Consider the following 20,536-nt stretch of genomic DNA (forward strand, 5'->3'; position numbering starts at 1 on the left):
GCTATAACATAGTCAAGTGGACATATAAAATTAACAACCAACAGTTGATCTTTTAAAGTTTAATGATACTAGTGGGTGTGTAGTGGTACCTCAAAATGGTTTTAATTTGTACTTCCCTGATGACTGATGATACTGAACACAGTTTTATGCACTTATTGGAAATTCATTTAATTTTGCTTTGCAAATTTCCTACTTACATATTTTGTATAATTTTATTGTTTGAGATTTTTGCTAGTTAGTTGGAGTTACTGATATATTCTATATTCAAATCTTTTGTTAGATATGCGATTGTGACTATTTTCTATGAGTTTGCAGTATATCAATTAATTTTCTTCATGTATTCTTTTGATGAAAATTTTTTTAATTTTATGAAGTCTCTTTAATTAGTTTTCTCTTTTATGATTAGTATTTCCTGGAGGTTCTCTAAAATTTTTGCCTATCCCAAATTCATAAAAATCTTATCCTATTTTTTCTTTAGCAACCTTTTAGTTTTAGCTTTTGTATATAGATCTATGAGCACCTTGAATTAATTTGTGATGTACAATTGATGTTCTTTCTTTGCATATAGAAATTCATTTGTTCCAATAATATTAAAAAAACTTTCTGGTTTACCAGTTAGATTGCATTAATACCATTGTCAACTGTAAAATTGTTACACCAATCTAGAATCTCTATCCTAATTTCAAATTTCTAGGATAGAGAATTTTATTTTCCCAACTTGGGTTGCGTGTCCACTCAGATTGCAATCTACTGTGGCAGCTTAGATGACAGTTAAAGAAATCATATGAGGTATGCATTTTGGTATAGCAGCGTAGACGCTGCTTGGGATGCCTACATCCCATATCAGAGTGCCTGGTTCCAGTCCTGGCTCTACTTCCAATCCAGCTACCTGCTAGTGTACACCCTGGAAGGTAGCAGGTAATGGCTAAAGTATTTGGGTCATGCCACCCATGTGAGAGACCTGGATTTGGCTCCTAGCGTCCGGCTTTGGCCTGGCCCAGCCCCGGCTATTGCAGGCATTTGGAGAATGAACCAACTGTTAGAAGATATCTCTCTGTCTCTTTCTCTCTCCCTCTCATTCTCCCTCTCTTCTCTCTCCACCCCTCCGCCTTTCAGATAAAATGACAGAAGAAATCACATAGTTCAGAATCATCCAAAACCTATTCTCTTCACAAGAAGAACTTTGAATCTCTTCCTTTTTATTGTCTAAAATATTTCATTTTGAAGTAACTATACATTCCCTGGAAGTTCCAAAGGAATGTGTAGGGAGTAACAATCCATACTTTGTGACACTTCCCTCAATTTTGACATCTTACATAATTAGAATACAGAACCAAAACCAGGACAGTACGTAGGTACAGTCCTGGAGTTGATTCAGATTTTACCATCTATACACACATTTGAGTGTGTGTATGTACAGTTCCATGCAGTTATGCCTTAGAAATAGCTTTGTGTAGCTACCAGCTCAACCATGTACAGAACTGTTCAAGCAGAACAAGGTTCTTTCATTCTAATTGTCCTGATCCCTGATCTGGCATTAATATTTTATCTGTTGCTATAGTTTAATTTTGAGAATGATATATAAAGGAAATCATATATTATGTAATTTTTGTTGTTGTTCAATGTCTGTTTTGCTTATGGCATATCCCTCCTTTATTATACTAATCTGCAAAAGAGTGATGTAGTACAGTTATGTTCAAAATGAGTACAGGGCCCATGTGGCAGGACCCAGCAACCAGAACATGGTTCAGAAATCAGACACTGTGAAAGCTACGTTGGACATGACCAAGAGACATTTCCCTGCCACAAAACAAGATGAGGGGTAGAGTCTCCGATACACAAGAAGATACACTTCTGCCCCTTAGAGGCCAAGTTGCTTTTCTCATACTGATGTGAGGAGTGCCTCATTTTCTGATGCCCACATGTGAAACTTTTGAACTGACACTAGAAATCCTAGAAAGGTTTCTGTTAAATACTACATATAAATATAAATAAACATATATAACTTTTGGTTACATATGTGTGTGTGCACTAAAATTAAATGTAATATATAAACTTAGTTTAGGATTAATCCCAACCTTCTGCAATTGAGAGGAAATCATTTTTTCTAAGCAAGAGCTAACAGACTATACTATTTATTTATTTTAAATTTTTCTTGACAGACACATAAAATTATACATATTCATGGGATATTATGTGATGTTTTATATGTATCTATCTCAATCAGGGTAAATATATCTATGTCCTCCAACACTTTACATTCCTTTATGTTGAGAGCATTCAAATCCTATCTTCTAGGGATTTTTTTAAAAACAGGGAAATAGACAGTACATTAGCGTTATCTATGGGCACCCTCCTGCATGAGAGAACCTCAGATCTTCTTACTCCTGTCTTACTATAAATTAATATTCATTAATCAACCTTTCCCAATCTGTCCTTCCCCCTTCCCTCCCCAGGCTAACCACCATCATACTTTGGAATTCTATGAGATCACCATCATTTTGACTTCATGAGTGGGGTCATGTAGTACTTGATCATTCCTGTGTTTGGTTTGGCTCCCTTAACATAATGACCCCCAAGTTCACCCATATCATTGTGAATGACAAGATTTCACCCTTGATTATGACTAATATTCCACTGGGTGTATGTGCCACATTTTCTTTATCCATTCATCAGTAGGTGGGCACTTGGATTGCTTCCATTTCTTGACTATTGTGAGAAGTGCTGTAATAAATATGGGAGTAAAGATGGCTTGAATGGAGTTCATTTCCCTTGGATATATACCATCGGGTTATAAGGTAGTTCTATTTTTAATTTTTTGAGGCACCTCTATACTATTTTCCACAATGGCTGAACTAATTTACATTTCCACAGTGTGCAAGTGTTCCCTTTTCTTCATATCCTTGCCAGCATTCGTTATTTTTTTTTCTTTTCAATGATATCCAATCTAACTCAGTGATATCTCACTGTGGTTTTCATTTGCATTTCCTTGATGATTTGTAATGATGAGCATATTCTCTCATGAGCCTGTTGGACATTAGACTGTCCTCCTTGGATAAAGGTGTATTTAAATCTACTTCCCACTTTTAAATTGGATTGTTACTCTAATTTGTTATTGAGTTGGGTTCCTCATTTTTTTCTGTGTATTAACCCCTTGTCAGATATGTTGTCCTTTCATTCTTTTAATTATTTGTTTTGCTGTGCAGGTTTGATATGCAGGTTTAATTATTTCCTTTGCTGTGCAGGTTTCACATGGTTTGATGAAATCCCATGTGTCTATTTTTGTTTTCATTTGTTGTGTTTTTGGGGTTTGATACTTGTCCATTCCAATGTCCAGAAATATTTCTTCTATATTTTCTTCTAAAATTTCACATATCAAATATTACAGTTAAATCTTTAATCCACTTTGAGTTTATTTTTGTGACTGATGAGAGATAGGAGTCTAGGTTCATTCTTCTGCATGTGGGTATTCAATTTTTCCGGCACCACTTAGTGAAGACTCTCCTATTTCTAATGCATGTTCTTAGCACCTTTGTCAAAGATTAGTTGGCTGTAGTTATATGGGTTTACTTCCAGGGTCTCTATTCAGTTCCACTAGTTTATGAATCTGTGTTTATGCCAGTATCATGCTGTCTTAATTACCATAGCTTTTTATGTATTTTAAAGTCAAGTAGTATGCTTCCTGCCTTGTTCTTTTTGCTCAGAATCACTTTAGCTATTTTAGGTCTTTTGTGGTTCCATACATATTTTAGTACTTTTTTTTTTCTAGTTCTATGAAAAATTTTACTGGTATTTTGATAAAGATTGACTTGAATCTGTAAATAAATTTTGATAACAAGAGCATTTTAACAATATTGTTCCCTCCAATCCATAGTGGGAGTCTTTCTATTCCTCTGTGCCCTCTTCAGTTTCATTCATCAATGATTTATAGTTTTCATTATAGATCTTTCACTTCTTTGGTTAAACTTATTCCTAAGGATTTAATTTTAGGGTGTTTTTTTTTGTTTTGTTTTGTTTTTTTTTTTTTTTTTTTTGTAGCTATTGGAAGTGGGATTGCTTTCTTGATTTCTTTTTCAGATAATCCACTACTGGTTTTTGCATGTTGACTCTGTAGCATCCTTGTCTAATTCTGTACCTTAGAGAGGTGAATTCACAGCCTGAGACCACTCAGGCCTGCCAGTGATGACACTGGCTGTGGTCTAGGACTGATCACCTGGGGCCGTAGAACTCTGCTTGGCACTGGAGCAGGTCTGGAGACTGCGGATGCAGTCCTGGGGACAAGGACTATTGATCAGATCAATGCTAGGTTTTACCAGAGTTCCAGTACAGTTCTGTGATTCCTTGCTGTCTGCCCAAGGTTGGAAGAGAGATGGCAGAGGCAGTTCCTCATCTGTCCAGGCAAGCCCTAAGCTGGGTCCTACTTGGGTCTCACAGTTGCCAGGCCCTGTGAAGTGTCCAGGGTACACACCAGGCCCACCTGAGGCTGGTGCTGATACATGCTGGAACAAGTCCATGCCACTTGACCATACATCTCTGCCAGAAGCCAGGGAAACTCTGGATGCTCCTTTTGTGAGCACTGGCCTGGAAAGAGGGGTCTTGGGTTTTGTTGGGTGCTGTGTCTTAAAATGCTGGGCCTGGCTCTGAACTCCAAGGCAAGGCTTTAAGCTCCCTCTCCCGCTCTGCTCTGAAGCAGCTGCTGTCGTGCTCTGCTTTCTGCTGCAAGTTGGAAGAAGTGTGGCCGAGGTGGTGCCCTGGCCACTTGGTTGTAAAAGTCCAAATACTGCCTGCAGATACAGGTCTGGAGAGAGGCCCGTGGGGCCCTGTCCAACTCTGAGTTTTATCGCAGTGAGCCTCGCACTGGTCTTCAAGTCTAAGGACTGGACTTATTCTTTCTCCCTCCTCTAAGTAAGAGACATCTCTCTATACTGTGTTACCTGCAGCTGTAAGAGTGGTAATGTGGGCAGCTCTCTCCTTCCTGCCTTCTTCAATGTGATGCTTCTTACCAGGCGCCATGGTCTCTTACCTGACTTCCATAGCTGTTGTGAAGGGGACTTGATGCCTGAATAGCTGCTCAAATTGGTGTCTCTGGGGGAAGATGGTTGCCAGAGCTTATGACTCAGCCCACATCTTGCTTCTCCCCCTCGTAGGTAATTTTATAAGTCTGACTTTTTCACTACATACAATTCATATAATTTCCATGAGTTCCATTTCAAGTTCCTATTTCAGGTTTCAATAGTTCCTTTTTTTGCTATGTGGTATTCCGTGACATAGATACACCACAGTTGTTTTTTTTTTTTTTAAACTATTCACCTATTGAAGGACAGATGGGTTCTTTCTAGTTTTTGATGGTCAAGAACAAAGTTGTTGTGAGCATTCGCATAGAGGATTTTGCATTATCATAGGTTTTTAGTTTCCTGGGATGAATGCTCAGAGTGCAGTATTGGGCTGTATGATATGGTAATATGGGTCCTCCCAAAGATGTCCATGCCTTAGTCCCTGTAGCCCCTGGATATGTTGACATGGCAAGGGGGTGTTTGTAAATTTGAAGAAATTAAGAATCTTGAAAAAGGGGTGATTTTCTCTGGCCTCAGAATCAGCCCTTAAGGCATTTGGATCTGGCTGAAGAGCCCATGAGAGTATTTTAGGCATGAAAAGCCAAGACACTCTGACAAAAAAAAACAAAAAACAAAAAAAAAAAAAAAAAAAAAAAAACACCTAAATGAGAGATCTCTGTGAGTGAGATCCCAGTAGAAAGAACGGGGCATCAAAGAAGGAGGTTCCTTTCTCTGAAGGGAGGAGAGAACTTCCACTTTGACCATGGCCTTGTCTAAGTAAGATCGAAGCTGGCGAACTTAAAAGGCTTCCATAGCCTTGGCAACTCATGACTAGAGCTTAGGGAGATTACTGACGCCATAAACAAGAGTGTCAAATTGTTAAGTCAACAACAGGAGTCACTGTGCACTTACTCCTCATGTAGGATCTCTGTCCTTAATGTGTTGTCCAGTGTGAATTAATGCTATAACTAGTACTGAGACAGTATTTTGTACTTTATGTTCTGTGTGGGTGCAAACTGATGAAATCTTTACTTAATATATACTAAATCAATCTTCTGTAAATAAAGAGAATTTGAAAATGAATCTTGATGTGAATGGAATGGGAGAGGGAGTGGGAGATCGGAGGGTTGCGGGTAGGAGGGAAGTTATGGGGGGAAAAAGCCACTGTAATCCATAAGCTGTACTTTGGAAATTTATATTTACTAAGTAAAAGTTTAAAAAATAAAAAAAGGGGGTGATTTTATTGAATTCTCTATGTGGGGCTGTGGTGATCAGAATGGTTCTTTGGAGGCAAGAGGGCCAGGGGCTGAGACAGCAGAGGATGCTACTCTTAACTTTGAGGATGGGGGAACAGGCCGTGAGCCAAGACATAAAGGAAGTCTCTAGAAGCTGGCAAAGGCCAAGGACTGATTCTTCAGGAGCTTTTGGAAGCATAGACCTGTTCACACCTTGATTTTAGCTCAAATGACTTATTTCTTTTGACTTCCAGAACTTTAGGTAATGAATTTGCCTAATTTTAGTTGATAAATTTGTAGCAATTTTTTATTAGTGGGAATGGAAATCATTACATATTGTTAAGTGAATGTTCAGCTGTGGAAGAAACTGCCAGACTTTCCCAAAGTGAATACTTCTCTTTTCCAAAATCTTACTCTTTCTTCAAGAGTTGCCACGTAGTCTACTTTCATGAGGCTTATTATTATTACTTAATCATGTATTTTTGATGCCTTTTAGATGCCAGAAACTGCTTTGAGAACAATGAACAAGGCAGCAAGGTCTTTGTTTTCACAGATACAGAATTCTGGAGAGAGTAAAGTTAGTAAACCGATAAACACACAAAACAGAATCATTTCAGATAGGGAGAAATAAATGGTATAAAGAAAATGCAGCAGTGAGGCCGGCACCGCGGCTCACTAGGCTAATCCTCCGCCTTGTGGCGCCGGCACACCGGGTTCTAGTCCCAGTCGGGGCACCGGATTCTGTCCCGGTTGCCCCTCTTCCAGGCCAGCTCTCTGCTGTGGCCCGGGAGTGCAGTGGAGGATGGCCCAAGTGCTTGGGCCCTGCACCCCATGGGAGACCAGGAGAAGCACCTGGCTCCTGCCATCAGATCAGCGCAGTGTGCTGGCCACGGCGGCCATTGGAGGGTGAACCAATGGCAAAAAAGGAAGACCTTTCTCTCTCTTTCTCTCTCTCACTCTCCACTCTGCCTGTCAAAAAAAAAAAAAAAAGAAAGAAAGAAAAGAAAAGTAAAAAAAAAAAAAACAAACAGAAAGAAAGAAAGAGAAAATGCAGCAACAGCCTGAGTATTTGCTTTAGTTTGGGTAGCAGGAAGAGGCCTTTCTTAGGAGGGGAAATTTGAGCTGAGATTTGAATGTCAAGGAGCATCTGAAAATCTGCAGAAGGAGTAGTCTATTTTTATTTTTTTATTTTTTATTTATTTATTTTTTTTGACAGGCAGAGTGGACAGTGAGAGAGAGAGACAGAGAGAAAGGTCTTCCTTTGCCGTTGGTTCACCCTCCAATGGCTGCCGCGGCCGGCGCACTGCGCTGATCCAATGGCAGGAGCCAGGTACTTATCCTGGTCTCCCATGGGGTGCGGGGCCCAAGTACTTGGGCCATCCTCCACTGCACTCCTGGGCCATAGCAGAAAGCTGGCCTGGAAGAGGGGCAACCGGGACAGAATCCGGCTCCCCGACCGGGACTAGAACCCGGTGGGTGTGCCGGTGCCACAAGGCGGAGGATTAGCCTAGTGAGCCGCGGCGCCGGCCTGGAACAGTCTATTTTTATTTATTTATTTAAAGATTTATTTATTTATTTATTTATTTGAAAGGCAGTTACAGAGAGGTAGAGAAAGAGAGATCTTCCACCTGCTGGTTCACTGCCCGGTTGGCCACAATGGCTGGAGCTGCACCGATCCGAAGCCAGGAGCCAGGAGCTTCCTCTGGGTCTCCCATGCAGGTGTGGGGGCCGAAGGACTTGGGCCATCCTCTACTACTTGAAGTACAGTCTCAATTGGCACAACAGCTTATGAGTCTCCACTGATGGAGTAAATCACAAGCAGGTCAATGGGACTGGAGCACAATGAATACAAGTGAGGCCGTGGTTTGTCCTCATCAGAACTCGTGCTGAGATCTGATTGCCAGTGTAATGGAATTGGGAGCTGGTGGGTCCTTTAACAGGTGTTTGGGTCACAAGGTTCCACTCTCATGAAGGGATTAATGGACTCCCCAATGCAGCTTAGCTGTTGCAATGTCCCTTCTCCTTTGCATGAGCCCATTTGCCCTTGAGTCTTTCCTTCAGTGGTTGACTCAGTGCAGGCCCTTCAAAGAAGCCAGTCGGATGCTGGTGCCGTGCTTTTGAATTTCCCAACATCTGGAGCCATGAGCCAAAGTCAACCTTATTTCTTTATTGAAAAAAAAAATGCCCAGTCTCAGGTAATCTGTTACAGTAGCACCAGAAAATGGATTAATATAAATAGGGAATTATAATAAATGAGATCAGATAGGCCAGGCATAGATCATTGAGCTTTACATAGGATAGGGTACGGAGTTGATATTTATCCCTCATGTAGTAGAAGCCACAGGAAGATGCTGAACAGAAAGAGGCAAGATCTGATTGAAGTTTAGAAATGATTCAGCTAATGATTGCTCTCACTGCTCTAAGGAGAATGGTTTGCACTGGGGAAAGAAGATTCAACACCAGTGAAGGGACTGATAAACTGAGTAGGTAGTGGAGCTGGAGGAGAGGTGACAGACTGTGGTGTTTGTGGCATATAGTCAACAAGATTGCTGCTGATTTTGCTAGAAGTGTGAAAGAAAAGAGTTCTTTGCTTAAAAGCTAGAGGGTACTGGTGTCTTCAACCTGGAGTAATTATTATTTGAGGTATATTTTACTAAGAGGACAGAAATATTAAATAAGCAAGTAAACTTATTAATCTCAGTGGAGAGGTTGTCAAATTGACAATTAGTGGTTGGGCCTGGAGACATAAGTTTGGGAGTGATTAGTGTTTCAAATTATGTGCTTAGATATGATTAACTTGGAGGAGCAGAGAGAGAGAAGAAAGGGGTCAGACACTTTGACTTACAGATCAGGAGAGGAGGAAGAGCTTTTTTGAAAAAAGGAAGACCAAAAAGTAGCACTCTGTGAGGGTAGAAGAAGGCCAGGAGCATATGACTGTGAAGTCAAGGGGAAAATCAGTAAAGGAGCTGTAGACATTCGTGTTGAATGCTCTGAGATGTCCAATAATAAAAAGATTAGGAGAATGACCGAAATTAAATTGTGCCTGAGTACAACACGGGGAGAGGAAACAGGGGGCAAGGGAATAGCTATGATTATGGGCGATGAGAAGAAGGAAATGCGGACATAAAATGGGTGACAGATGACAAGAGGATGAGACTGATCAACAGCAATATCATAATTTGCCCAATGAGTATAATCTCTTCCTCTTTGAACTTTATTTTGTACCTCTTTGGAACATTTGTCTTGTGTTTTTGTTTTGTTTTGTTTTTCTACATCAGGAAATGAAAACAAGTTTGTTGCTGTCTCCTAGAGCACAAAGCACACAGTGTCACACAGAAGAGATTATCAATACTGACTCTAGGGGGCCTCTGTGTGATGATGGCAGAACCCTTTCTCTAAAGGCCAGCACAGTTTTGAACAGACAGGAGAACCCCAGACAATGATTTATTTTAGAGATCACGCTTCAGGGAAATCATAGATCATAAGACAAAGGTATACAGAAACAGTCAAAATTTATTTTCAGAAAAGATTTTTCAATCCTTAAATAGTATAAAAATAAACAGACATTTGTTTCAAGGTTTGTTTTACATAAATTAATTTAAATACACATTTGTCTGAGGCACGGAGACATTCACATCAAAGCCTGAATCCCCAGGTTCAGTCAGCAGGTTGATATCTATGACAAATCAAGGTCTCTGTTTAATCTCAAATCAGTGAAGTCAACAGTTTTCGCACAAGACCTTCTAATCTTGACTATTTGTTTCTTAGATGCAAAACTTTTCAAACATAAAATCTTAATGAAAGATTCTCCTGAGTTATTTCTGTTTAATGAAGTTCACTTCATTTCTGCCTTCTTCCTAAGAGAAACATTTTTCAGTTATTTACACAAATACTGACGTTTGTAATCAGTGCTTGATTTTAAAACATTATAACCTATAGTACTTTGTACAGAATATTTTCTTGTTAAATTATAGTTGAATGAATTAATGAACCACCCGCAGCTCCTTCAAAAATGGATAAATGCTCAGTCTTAGGTCACATGCAGACTAACATGACAGCGTCCCTATAGGGGTGGGTGTACAGATAAATCACAAAGACATAAACTCTGAACTTAAATATCTCAGTATGCCAGAGTTGGGTTCCAAAAAAATCCATCCACAAATCTTAATCCAATCATTTCTTTTGATTGTTTGCATAACAATTCAGAGAGGTAATCACAAAACAGATACATTGATTTTGACATAGTGAAAAAAAATCAACAATTGTAAGCTTAAACAGTTTGTAACAATTATGTCTCAATAAAACATAAATAATTACCCTTAATAAATTAAGTAATATACAGTACCATTAAGTTCAGCTGACAGTGAGATGTGGAGTGCTGTTCTCATTATTGTTGAGAACGACACAGAACTGTTTGGTTTCATCTCTGGACAAGAAGGGGCCCTTGTTGAATAGGACTGTAACTTCCCTCCTGTCCAGAACCCTTTAGTTCCTTCTGAGTACCAACCTCTGTAGGCTCCTTGTTTATAGTTAAAATTCTCTATAAATAAAATCCTCTGCTTTGCACTTAAGATAAGTGCAGTTTTTTTTTTTTTTTTTAAGCGCCATATTTTCTCTTTTATTCCTCTTGGGAGGAACTAAATAGTAGTCCTGAGCTGAGGTTTTCCTGAAAACTGCAAAATTTCAAGTAAGAAAATATTGGTCGAATTCAAAGAAAGAAGAACTCTCATCTTCAAACCAGGAAAACAAACCAGAAGAAATACATCAGTTAGACGAGAGATTCTCTTAGCACAGAAGGCTGTAAGAGAAACAGTAAGAGGAGCAGCATGTGTGTGGCCCGACTTGGTTCCGATGCACAACTGAACTGGCTGATCAAGATTTGGGTGAAAGCAATGCCTGAATGGATTCAGTAATGCCTAGTGGATTCTGAAGAGGCATTTCCTGAGGCCACTGCGAAGTCACACTGTACAACAGAAAGTCTAAGAAAACAGCCCATCAGTGAGGCCAGCTTGGAAGTTCATGAACCTCAGAGTGAAGTCTGTTGAGTACCAGGCCTGTAGTACACACAAGGCTAAAGTAAAGTCTCCTTAAAGAGTTTAAACCCAAATTTATACTGTTTTGGTTTTCTTCTATTTTTATTGCTGATTGTAAATGTAGAATCTTGCTATCATAGGTTTTGTTACTAGGCACAAAAACAAATTGTGGAATCTCTCTACAAAAAATATTTTAAGATAGGACCTCAGTGGCTCCACCACCTTACTACATTTGGCATTTTTATTTGAAAGGAAGTTGTAACAGTCACATTAGATTTTTACTCTTAGTGAAAATGCAAAGTCTCTTAGGCAACCTTTTAACCAGCAGTTTGTAGTATAATTTCCACTGATTTTAGAGATTTAAATCTATGAAAGTTTCCTCTGTTGATATGAATACAAGTTTATAACTTTGGTACAGAAAATAAAATAAATTTTTAAAAGTGATTCTACCCAGTGAATTTAGAAATTTCAAATTACTGTTTCAATGCTGCTTTAAAAAAGCAGACATGAAATTATTGATAATGTCTGAGCTAAACATTCCTTTAAAAACAGACTTGAATCTCTTTTTACTTGATGAAAGAGAAAAATGCCCTGTAGTTCTTTAAAATCCAAAGATGTTCTTTGCTCCTAGTGCATCATGGAAGAAACACAGATCTGACAGTACAGAAACCGGCAGTGTTTTCCATGTTGCAGTGACATTAAGCATTCAGACATCTTTGACTTTGTTCTTCTAACATCATAGGAATTTAAATTCAAGTAAAAAGATGTCAAAATCCATTTACCATTGGTTTATAAAAAAGAATGAAAACTTGAAGAAAATATGTCTTTAAAGTAGTGACATGGAAGTTTTCACGAGTATGAGCTCTTTCTCTGCAAGAAGAGTACTGCCTTCTGTTACAGAAGATGTCAGGTAACATCAGGAGTTTACTATAAATATTATTAAATAATTAAGTTAAAAGAACTGGCTCATAAATAAATAAATACGATCAACAGACGTCTACAGTTCAGTGGAGCGGCCTTTCAGCAGGACTGTGGGATTGATGTCCTCTAGCCGGGAGTGGGAGGCGCTCGCGTTGATGGTGACTGTTTTGGTGAGCTGAGGATCTGGGACGTTGAATGAAGTGAAGGGACAGCCCTTCACATTGTTGCAGATGAGGGACTGAATCGAGGCAGTGTTAACGATTTTGAAACCGACTTCTCCACCAAACGTGCTTGGCTTCCAGTAGTTAGGAGAACATATAGGATTACCCATCAGTCCTTTTAAGGAGAACGGTGCTCCCATTTCTACCATGGACTCCCCAAAGATGGCATCCGGGCGCGGTCTCTCCACCAGCAGGGCAGGATACAGTTCCACGGCATCAATGTCGCCGTAGAGCGCTTCCAGCTCGGCAGCCATCTCCTTCTCCCCTGGAAAGGAAAGACAGAGCACAATGACGTGAACCGTGACGAAACAGACTGTGGTGTTACTCGGTTTACGCTCAGGTCCCCAGGACTTCCATGTGGCCCTTGATTCTCTTAGGAAAGGTTGGAAACTATTTCTCACCTGTAAGTTCCTCGAACGATTCATAGGGCTTCAGCAAAAAGCGTTTGCGGTACTCGTTAAGAGACTGGTATTTCATCTGCCTGCTCTGGTCAATGGAGGCCTTTGCTACTTTCTGCACCGCAGGCGGAACGTTCCTGCCACCGGCGACCTGTGGAAAATGAATGGCATGGTAAAACGGGATTTTTAGGCACATTTACTATGTCTGTCCTCTAGGTATCAAGTAGCTCAGGTCAATGCTCCTGGCTGAGACCTAAGCTATTTTTCTCTCCTGGAGAGAAGCTTTCATGTATCCCAACAGCAGCTGTGCTGAAAATTCAACAAGACAATAATCTAGAACTTTTGGCCTTTTAAGATGATAAAAATTAAGCTGAAATTCAAGTCTGAAATATTTATTTCTATGATCTGTAAGAGCATAGGATGTTTTTGAAAATGTCTACTTTTAAGGTATGGATACCTGTTATTTGCTTGAAAACTGGAGACTGAAATTTTAGATTTTTTTTTTAACAAAAATTACCCTTGTTTTATGAAAATAATTTCACTAGCAAACTAGCTATTATCTTAGTAAGCTCAAGAAAAATAATTTCTATGGCTGAAATTCTAAAGTTACTGACCAGCCTTTTGTTTTTGTTTTTCAGAAACAACGCTTACCCTGCCAGCAATTTGCCTGGTGAATGATTCAACAAACTGGGTAAGTCCATGTTCCAGTAGTATAGAGTTGTTGTAGAGAAACTGTTGATAGTTGTACTGCTGGTCATCAATTTGAAAGGTGTCAGGCAGAAGGGGATGCCAGTGATAGAGTGTGTTAAACTCAGCAGCAATCCGGTTTTGGTACTGGAATTGTTGGTTGAAAAGCAGCTCTGGGTCAAACTTGAGTTTGAAGTGATAGCCACTCAAATGCTGTACATAGTCTTCAATCACAATCTTAATAGTCTCTCCTATTTGCACAAAATAATGAAGTAGGAACATTAACTCTTTGTGATAGCAACTGAAATGCAATTTTGTTAATTATTCCTTATTTTTATTTAATTTTTCCTTACTACTATCAACATAAAAGGTAGTTATATTATCAGACATGCTCACAGCTTGAATTATAGAGTGTGCTTTTCTCATGCACTATACATTTCCTTGGCACTCCTCGGAAACAGCAAAGGTGACAATGTGGTTTTCTCTGAGGAGGAGGGTTTACTGCATTTTAAGTTACTTTCTTTGCTTGCTTACCTATCAGAATTAGCCTGCTTGTCTGGAATAGCTGCTCATCATCCCATTCTGGATGCTCCTGTTTGAGCACATCGCACACTCTGTTATGTTCCCGGAGCCAGATTGTGGCGTACATCATCAAACCAGGCACCAGACCAAACACTTCCTGGCCCACAGCAAACTGCAGGTGCGCAGGGATGTGAGGCGGGTAGATCATCTCCACCTGCGTGTCCTTGACTGTTGGAGGATATACCTCTCCATCAATTACCTAAAACACAACGTCATAAGTAAGCACTAGGGAAAGAGTTAAGAAACGAGTTTTTATCATTGAGGATGTTAAAATATGAGAGTAAGGGATGAGTCATAAGTGATTCGTAGCATTCACAGGGAATATACCTGATATTTCATTTTTCCATCCTTGAAGAGGCGCAGTTTATGCTGTCTGTCCAGAGTTTCACCGTAAATATGATTTAAGTCCACCTAGAAAATTATGGAAAGTTGTTTAAATGTGTTACTGTTGAGGTGTTTATTATATAAAGTGTATTTATCATGAAATACTTTGATGTTTTATCTTTCTTTAAAATTTTTCAATAAAACACTTTTTAAAAAAAACACATTTTTATAGCCACAAAATACTACATTAATGGATTAACACATCAAGGCTGCAAATATATATATATATATATTATATATGTCTCCATCTCCTGTGTTTCAAGGAATTAGTATCCAATATGGAGCTTATGAGTATACCATATGCTTCATTCTAATCACATAGCATTTCTAACCAAAGTATCAGCAAATATATTATTGCCACTACATCCTTACTAATAAACTGAAGCTGTGTTTTGAGGTCTAAGAGCTAATGCTGCAAAAGTCTCACCTTCTAACAATAAACAGCATAATCATGGCACAACCAGGTTTAGGCAGCACAACATTTTATAAGCTAAAATTTTCGACTATGAGACAAATTACAAATAATAAAAATATCTCTCTCACTGTCTAACTCTATCAAATAAAAAATATCTACATATATCTGCTCGAGTGTGTCTATAAATATATATTATAAATATACATACACACACGTGTGGGTGCACTTTTAGTAAGTCACTGAATTAATGGAAACTCTCTGAAGATTTTCCTAGTATAACATTTTTTAAAAAGGGGCCAAATGGTTTGGTGTGGCAGTACTTCATTCTACTTTGCTATGACTTTAATCTAATTCTGTCTCACCCCATGTCCCAGTCCTTTGGTGAAGGCTGGTCCCCGCTTAAGATCTGTCTTGAAGAACTGGTGGGTGAAGTGCTGGGCAAAGAATGCAAACATCATGTTGGTGCCCTGGGGGTCGGGGATGAACTTTCTTCTGAGGAGAAGTTTCTCCACCACGTCTTTAGAGTCAGGAAGTTCTTTCTTGCCTGAAGAATAAGAAAGCTATGATTAAAAAAAAATCTAAAAGTTCAAGGAGGCAGCCAGTGACCACTGTCACTTACAGCTGTGAACAGGATCATAATAGGAGTCCAAGTCCTTAGATATGGAGGGACAAATTCTCTTGGGACAACTTAATTGTTTCAACCAGCATTACTTCAGTTTTAACAAAAGCATGTAGAAATATGAAGACATTATGCCAAGAAGCCCGTTTACTTTTATGGGACAGTTTACATAAATTCATACTTGAAAATAAATCTCTACAGATAATCATAATGAAAAACCCATACTTTTGTGGACACATGGTGGTTTAAGGTGGCACTTTCTAGGTAGCTGTCCCATGCCCACTAGTTAGCAGCATCTCTGAGCACTTCTCACTCACCTTTCACACCCATGGGCGTTGGGCAGTCATCGGCCACAGGGGGGAGGGCTCTTGTGTAGTAGGAGAGGTTAGAGAAGGCTTCCCAGCTCTTGTAGTTGTAGTGCACATTATATGTTGGTGGACTGTCAATCATATGTGATCTGGCTGAAATTTTCAAGGCAAAAAAATTACTTTATCTCTATATGCGAAACAATCTAATGCTCACAATCACTGCAAAATGTGCACAAGCGGCACTAGAAACTTGTACTCCAACAATCAGAAGTACTCTTAAAACAACTCCACTCTAACGTCTGCCTTCACTTGGAATGCACCTGTTCTCGGGGCATTCCCTGTAGCCCTCCTGGTACTTCAAGTAACAACCCACTCACTGCTGCAGGGGTCCCTGGCAGGAATGGCTGGCCCTGGCCCTGCCACTCTCTTTGAGAAGTACAGAGAGTTCTTTTCTTGTGGACCCAAGTCCAAATGAGCCATTTATTTGAGTGGGGGATCCATGGGCCCTCAACAAACAGCTGGCCCGCACCTGCCTTGCGAAGTGGCCAGAACAGTTGAGGTTAGGGGAGGTGTTCAGGAAGGCATGCATGGGACTGTCAGTGTTCTGGGCGGTGGAGACAGGAGACAAACTAAAAATGTCTCTCTAAAGTCATGTTGACAAGGCAGGATTAGGCTTGGTAAAACAGGGTGCCTATAAGGCACATTTTTCTTCGAGGAAGCTGAAAACCTTGGAAAGAGACTTGTACTCACATGTCAGCACGTATTTCATGATTGAATTTCGCAGGAAAGGAATGCTATTGACGATGTTCCAGACTCCCTTGAAGTGCGTAAGGATGTAGTGCACCGTGTCCGGAGTGGGTTTCAGGAGCAGTTTGATTCTGGTCAGAAATTCCGCTGCAAGAAGAGGGCAACAAAGGAGGGAGAAATCAGCAGGGCTCCCTATGAGACAGTCTGCGATTGCTAACGCTGCAGGCCCCATCCCAGAGGCAGGCAGGCAGACTTACGCGTGGAGCAGTTTTCACCGTAGAATCCGGTCCGGGTGCAGTCGCACTTGTACTGGTCAAATCCCATGGTCATACACACACCTCGGTTTTGACATGGGTTGGAACAGCAAGGATTTGCTACAATTAAAAAGAGGACAGAAAACAGGTCACTCTTCAGTGTCTTAATCTTGACCCAAACACTGGTTGCACTAACTGATGGTCAATTTACAAGAATAAATTCAAGAAAAGTAAAGGCAGCCAAAGAAAAACAGTCGAAAATGCCAACTTCTATACTGAAAACTTAGGGTTAACAGAATAGTCAAACCCGGTAAAACGCATCAAGCAAGCTTTTCCTTAGTAACTTTTTGGACGCTGAAGTCAGCATCTTTAAGAAGCTCCAAATAGCACTTTCAAAATGAAAACATCAAAATTGAGGAAACTTTTCAAACGTCTGCTTTAAAAATATCTCGCCCATGTTTAAAAATAGTCTGGGCTTTCCTCGGGCAGGCACCGAAAGCGCGGATCCCAGCGGTGACCGGCGCAGCACCCACGGGCCCCGCACAGGGACCGCTCCGTGCCGCGGGGGCTGGCGGCTCCGCGCCTCCTTCGGGTCCCCGAGGGGCGCACGGCGCGGTGCAGGCGGTGCGCGGCGCCGGGGCTTGCGGCTCCGCGCCTCCTTCGGGTCCCCGAGGGGCGCACGGCGCGGTGCAGGCGGTGCGCGGCGGCGCGGGACTCACCTGCGTGGCTGAGCGCCACCGCGGCGCAGAGCAGCAGGGCGCGGGCGAGCATCTCGGCGGGCGCGGGCGTCCGGGGCGGCGGGCGGAGCTGGGCGTGCAGCAGACGCTCGGCCAGGTCGTTTGACAACTGCACGCTAACGGGGGAAGCCTGCTTTTATGCGCGAGCTCCCTTGCCCACGTGACCATGACGGGTCTTTTCCGCCTCCCCCAATCCTGCAACTTTGTTTCCTCCCCCCACGCCCCCCCCCACCCCGGGTTGCGTAAACCCCTTGCGGACAGGACTTTTTTTTTTTTTTTTTTTTTTTTAACCCACGCAAATGAGAAAATCGGAAACCCGGGAATCCGCCTTGGGCCGCCCCAGGTGGGTGCAAAGCGGGTGTCCCGCCGCCCTCTGCAGGACTTCCTGCGCCCCCCGAGGGTCCCGGCGGCCGGGCCACCTTCTGGCCCGCCGCGATTGACTTTCCCGGAGCAGCCGCAGCCTCCTGGCGCCGGAGCGCGTCTGAGGTTCGCGGCGCAGCCGCTTCCGCACGAGGCAGCCCGGGCGCGCGGGCTCTTCGGGGTCTGGGCAGCGCGGTCCCCGGGCACCAGCCGAAGCCCTTGGCGGCCGGACCGTGGCGCGCCGCTGCGGCCCCTCTGCCCGTCCCGGCCTGGCCTGGCGCGCAGGCGACGCGGGATGAATAGACGGAAGGCTGATTTGGGCAGTTTGGGATTTCCTTTTCCTTCCCTTTTGTTTCACATTTGTTTCCAGAGGGTGCAAAGTGAGGGCGAAATACTTTAAAGAACACACACACACAATGGCCACAGCAGAGAGTGGAGAACGAAACACTCATTTAAGCCGCACACAGGCTTAGCATTCGTGGGAGAAGGTGAAATCCATAATGAAACCACAGCGGCTGTCTCAGTTCCCGGGACTCTTCCAGGGCAGAAGAGTGGCTGGAGCGCTGTGTGGCCACTGTTGGCCTGGTGTCCACTCGCTGGCATCTGTGCCCACTCGCTGGCCTGGGGTCCACTTGCAGGCCTCCTGCGCACTTGATCTGACCCTCTGAGACCCCAGTGACCAGGGCTCCTGCCCCCTGCGGGCGCCCAGTGACGCCTGCCCTTTGCCAGCCCCTGCCTCCCGCCGGGCTCCCTGGCCTGGGCTGGGGTCCTTGCTCTGCAGGCTGCTGGCCCTGTGGAGTCGTGCTGCATGAGTGAGGAGAGTTGGGAAAAAGCAGAGCACTGAGAGTTACCACACTGGACTGCTTGGAACTTAAAAGAAATCGACCTCTGCCTCTCATGGTGGAAATCCAATTTTAAAAACATTTCATTGGATAAGCGACTGGGTTTACTCTGTGACTTCTGTGGCAGGATGGAGTGGAGAGAGTTCCACGTAACAAAGTCGGGAGCGAGTTCCAGCAGAAACTGGGGCCTAAAGGCTGGGAGCAGTTTTGAAAGGAAGTCCAAGTATGGGCTTCAGGGGGGTGAGGGCATTATTATATAATATATTAAATAACTTTGGCAACTCTGAGGCAATAAAACAGACGGGTATGTTTTGAGACAACGGTCACAGGATGGTAAGTGCTCCAGACCAAATCAGGGTAGCCAAACCTATTTTGTCCAGAAAAGTACTCTAAGTATCGTGTAGCATCAAAACAAGGTTTTGATTATGTAAAGATTCTAGCTCTCAGTTCTGTATACATTCGGCATTTCTGTGCATATTTCAGGCAAATGTGTCTGTTGTACACAGTTTCTTTTATTGACTTCTGAAATTGGTTGGGAAATCTTCTGTATGAAGAGAAAATAAGGAGGAATATATATTAAAAAAGAAAAGTCTTCCAGAGCCTTCTGTTGAGTTTTACTGCCCCCTTCTGCTGTCTGAGTTTTTATCTTTTTTTTCCCTAATATTCTGGCCAGATTGCGAGGCAGATTTTGTCTAATGTTACTGCTCCCAATCATTCCCAAATGCGTGCTCCTGTAAGATTCAAGTTTCCAGAATATACTGAAAAGGAATGAACTCTTTATTAACCGAAGCTAAGTTACAAGCACTTGAAACCATAGTTTCTTTATCTCCAAAATTCCAAATGAGCTAATGCGCTTCGGAGAGACATTTCCTGCTGCCTGACCGGACGGACCCAGGGTTCTGTCACTCAGAGGCGAAAGGAGGCTCAAATCCTTGCCCTAGGCAAGGAGTCCTTTCTGCTTCCTCCCTTGGTTGACTTCGGGGCTCACTTAGGGGAGAGTGCGCCTGGGCTTTTTCGTTCATGGCATGCTGCCCAGAAAAGAGCTTTGCCATCTCCCATCCGTTGTGCTGGAGAGAGACTTGAGCAAGGTGTGCCACAGAGCGCAGCTGTTCCTAGAAGGGCAGAGTGTTGGCGGTGCAAGAGCCCTTTGTTAGTCCTTTAGAAGATTCTGCTTATTCCTGGCTACTCAAAATAGAAAATTTGAGGCTATAACCAAAAAAGCAAATAATTTTAAAATTAAAAAATAGTTTCAAATAAATCAATGACGAAACACCAAACAATGTGAATTTTTAAGCTTCGTATAACATTGATCTTTCTTCTCAACTACATTCCTTCCTCTCTGTTTCTCTCTGTGTGTCTCTCTCCACTTACCGTGATTGTTTATCATGATACTCAGATGGGTCCTTGTCCCCGGCATTTCACAGGGGTGCCCGGGAGGCGGGAGAGTGAGCTGCCTGAACTGGGGAGCGTGGTGAGAACACGGCCGCTCCTGACAGAGAGGCTTGGGGTTTCCTGTCTCTGATTCTGCAGGGAAGGAGCTTGGAACTGGCTGCTCCATCCCAACAAGTAAAAGTCTGAATAAATTAAGAAGCCAACACTCCTAGAACTTTCAGGGAAGTGAGGCAACAAGGCCAACCACTTCCCAAAATACTGGGGAGAATAACTCACTGAAGCGGAAACTCACAGCAGAAAGCCCACAGAGCCAGCACCTGGCCAGGACAAGCTGAGCTCCAGTGGAG

The 20,536-nt window shown here is 42.1% G+C and overlaps 1 protein-coding gene and 1 long non-coding RNA gene across 4 annotated transcripts in view; one reads left to right on the forward strand and one right to left on the reverse strand.

Moving 5' to 3' along the window:
* Nucleotides 1-13,615, forward strand: part of LOC103351062 (uncharacterized) — a 232,864-nt gene extending 219,249 nt beyond the window's left edge. For all 3 annotated transcript variants that reach the window (XR_011381817.1, XR_011381819.1, XR_011381822.1), the window contains one exon: nucleotides 13,501-13,615. This is a non-coding gene — a long non-coding RNA (uncharacterized lncRNA). The remainder of the gene's footprint in view (nucleotides 1-13,500) is intronic.
* On the reverse strand, nucleotides 10,872-17,676 carry PTGS2 (prostaglandin-endoperoxide synthase 2). Its single transcript, NM_001082388.1, is given in 10 exon segments — nucleotides 10,872-12,729; nucleotides 12,866-13,013; nucleotides 13,514-13,800; nucleotides 14,084-14,330; nucleotides 14,459-14,542; nucleotides 15,293-15,474; nucleotides 15,867-16,010; nucleotides 16,608-16,751; nucleotides 16,862-16,978; nucleotides 17,578-17,676. Coding segments are annotated over 10 exon segments (1,815 nt in total). The 5' UTR covers nucleotides 17,630-17,676; the 3' UTR covers nucleotides 10,872-12,319.
* Between the last annotated feature and the right edge of the window lie 2,860 nt (nucleotides 17,677-20,536).

Source organism: Oryctolagus cuniculus, chromosome 13 (assembly GCF_964237555.1).
Source record: "Oryctolagus cuniculus chromosome 13, mOryCun1.1, whole genome shotgun sequence".
Taxonomy (NCBI): Eukaryota; Metazoa; Chordata; class Mammalia; order Lagomorpha; family Leporidae; genus Oryctolagus; species Oryctolagus cuniculus.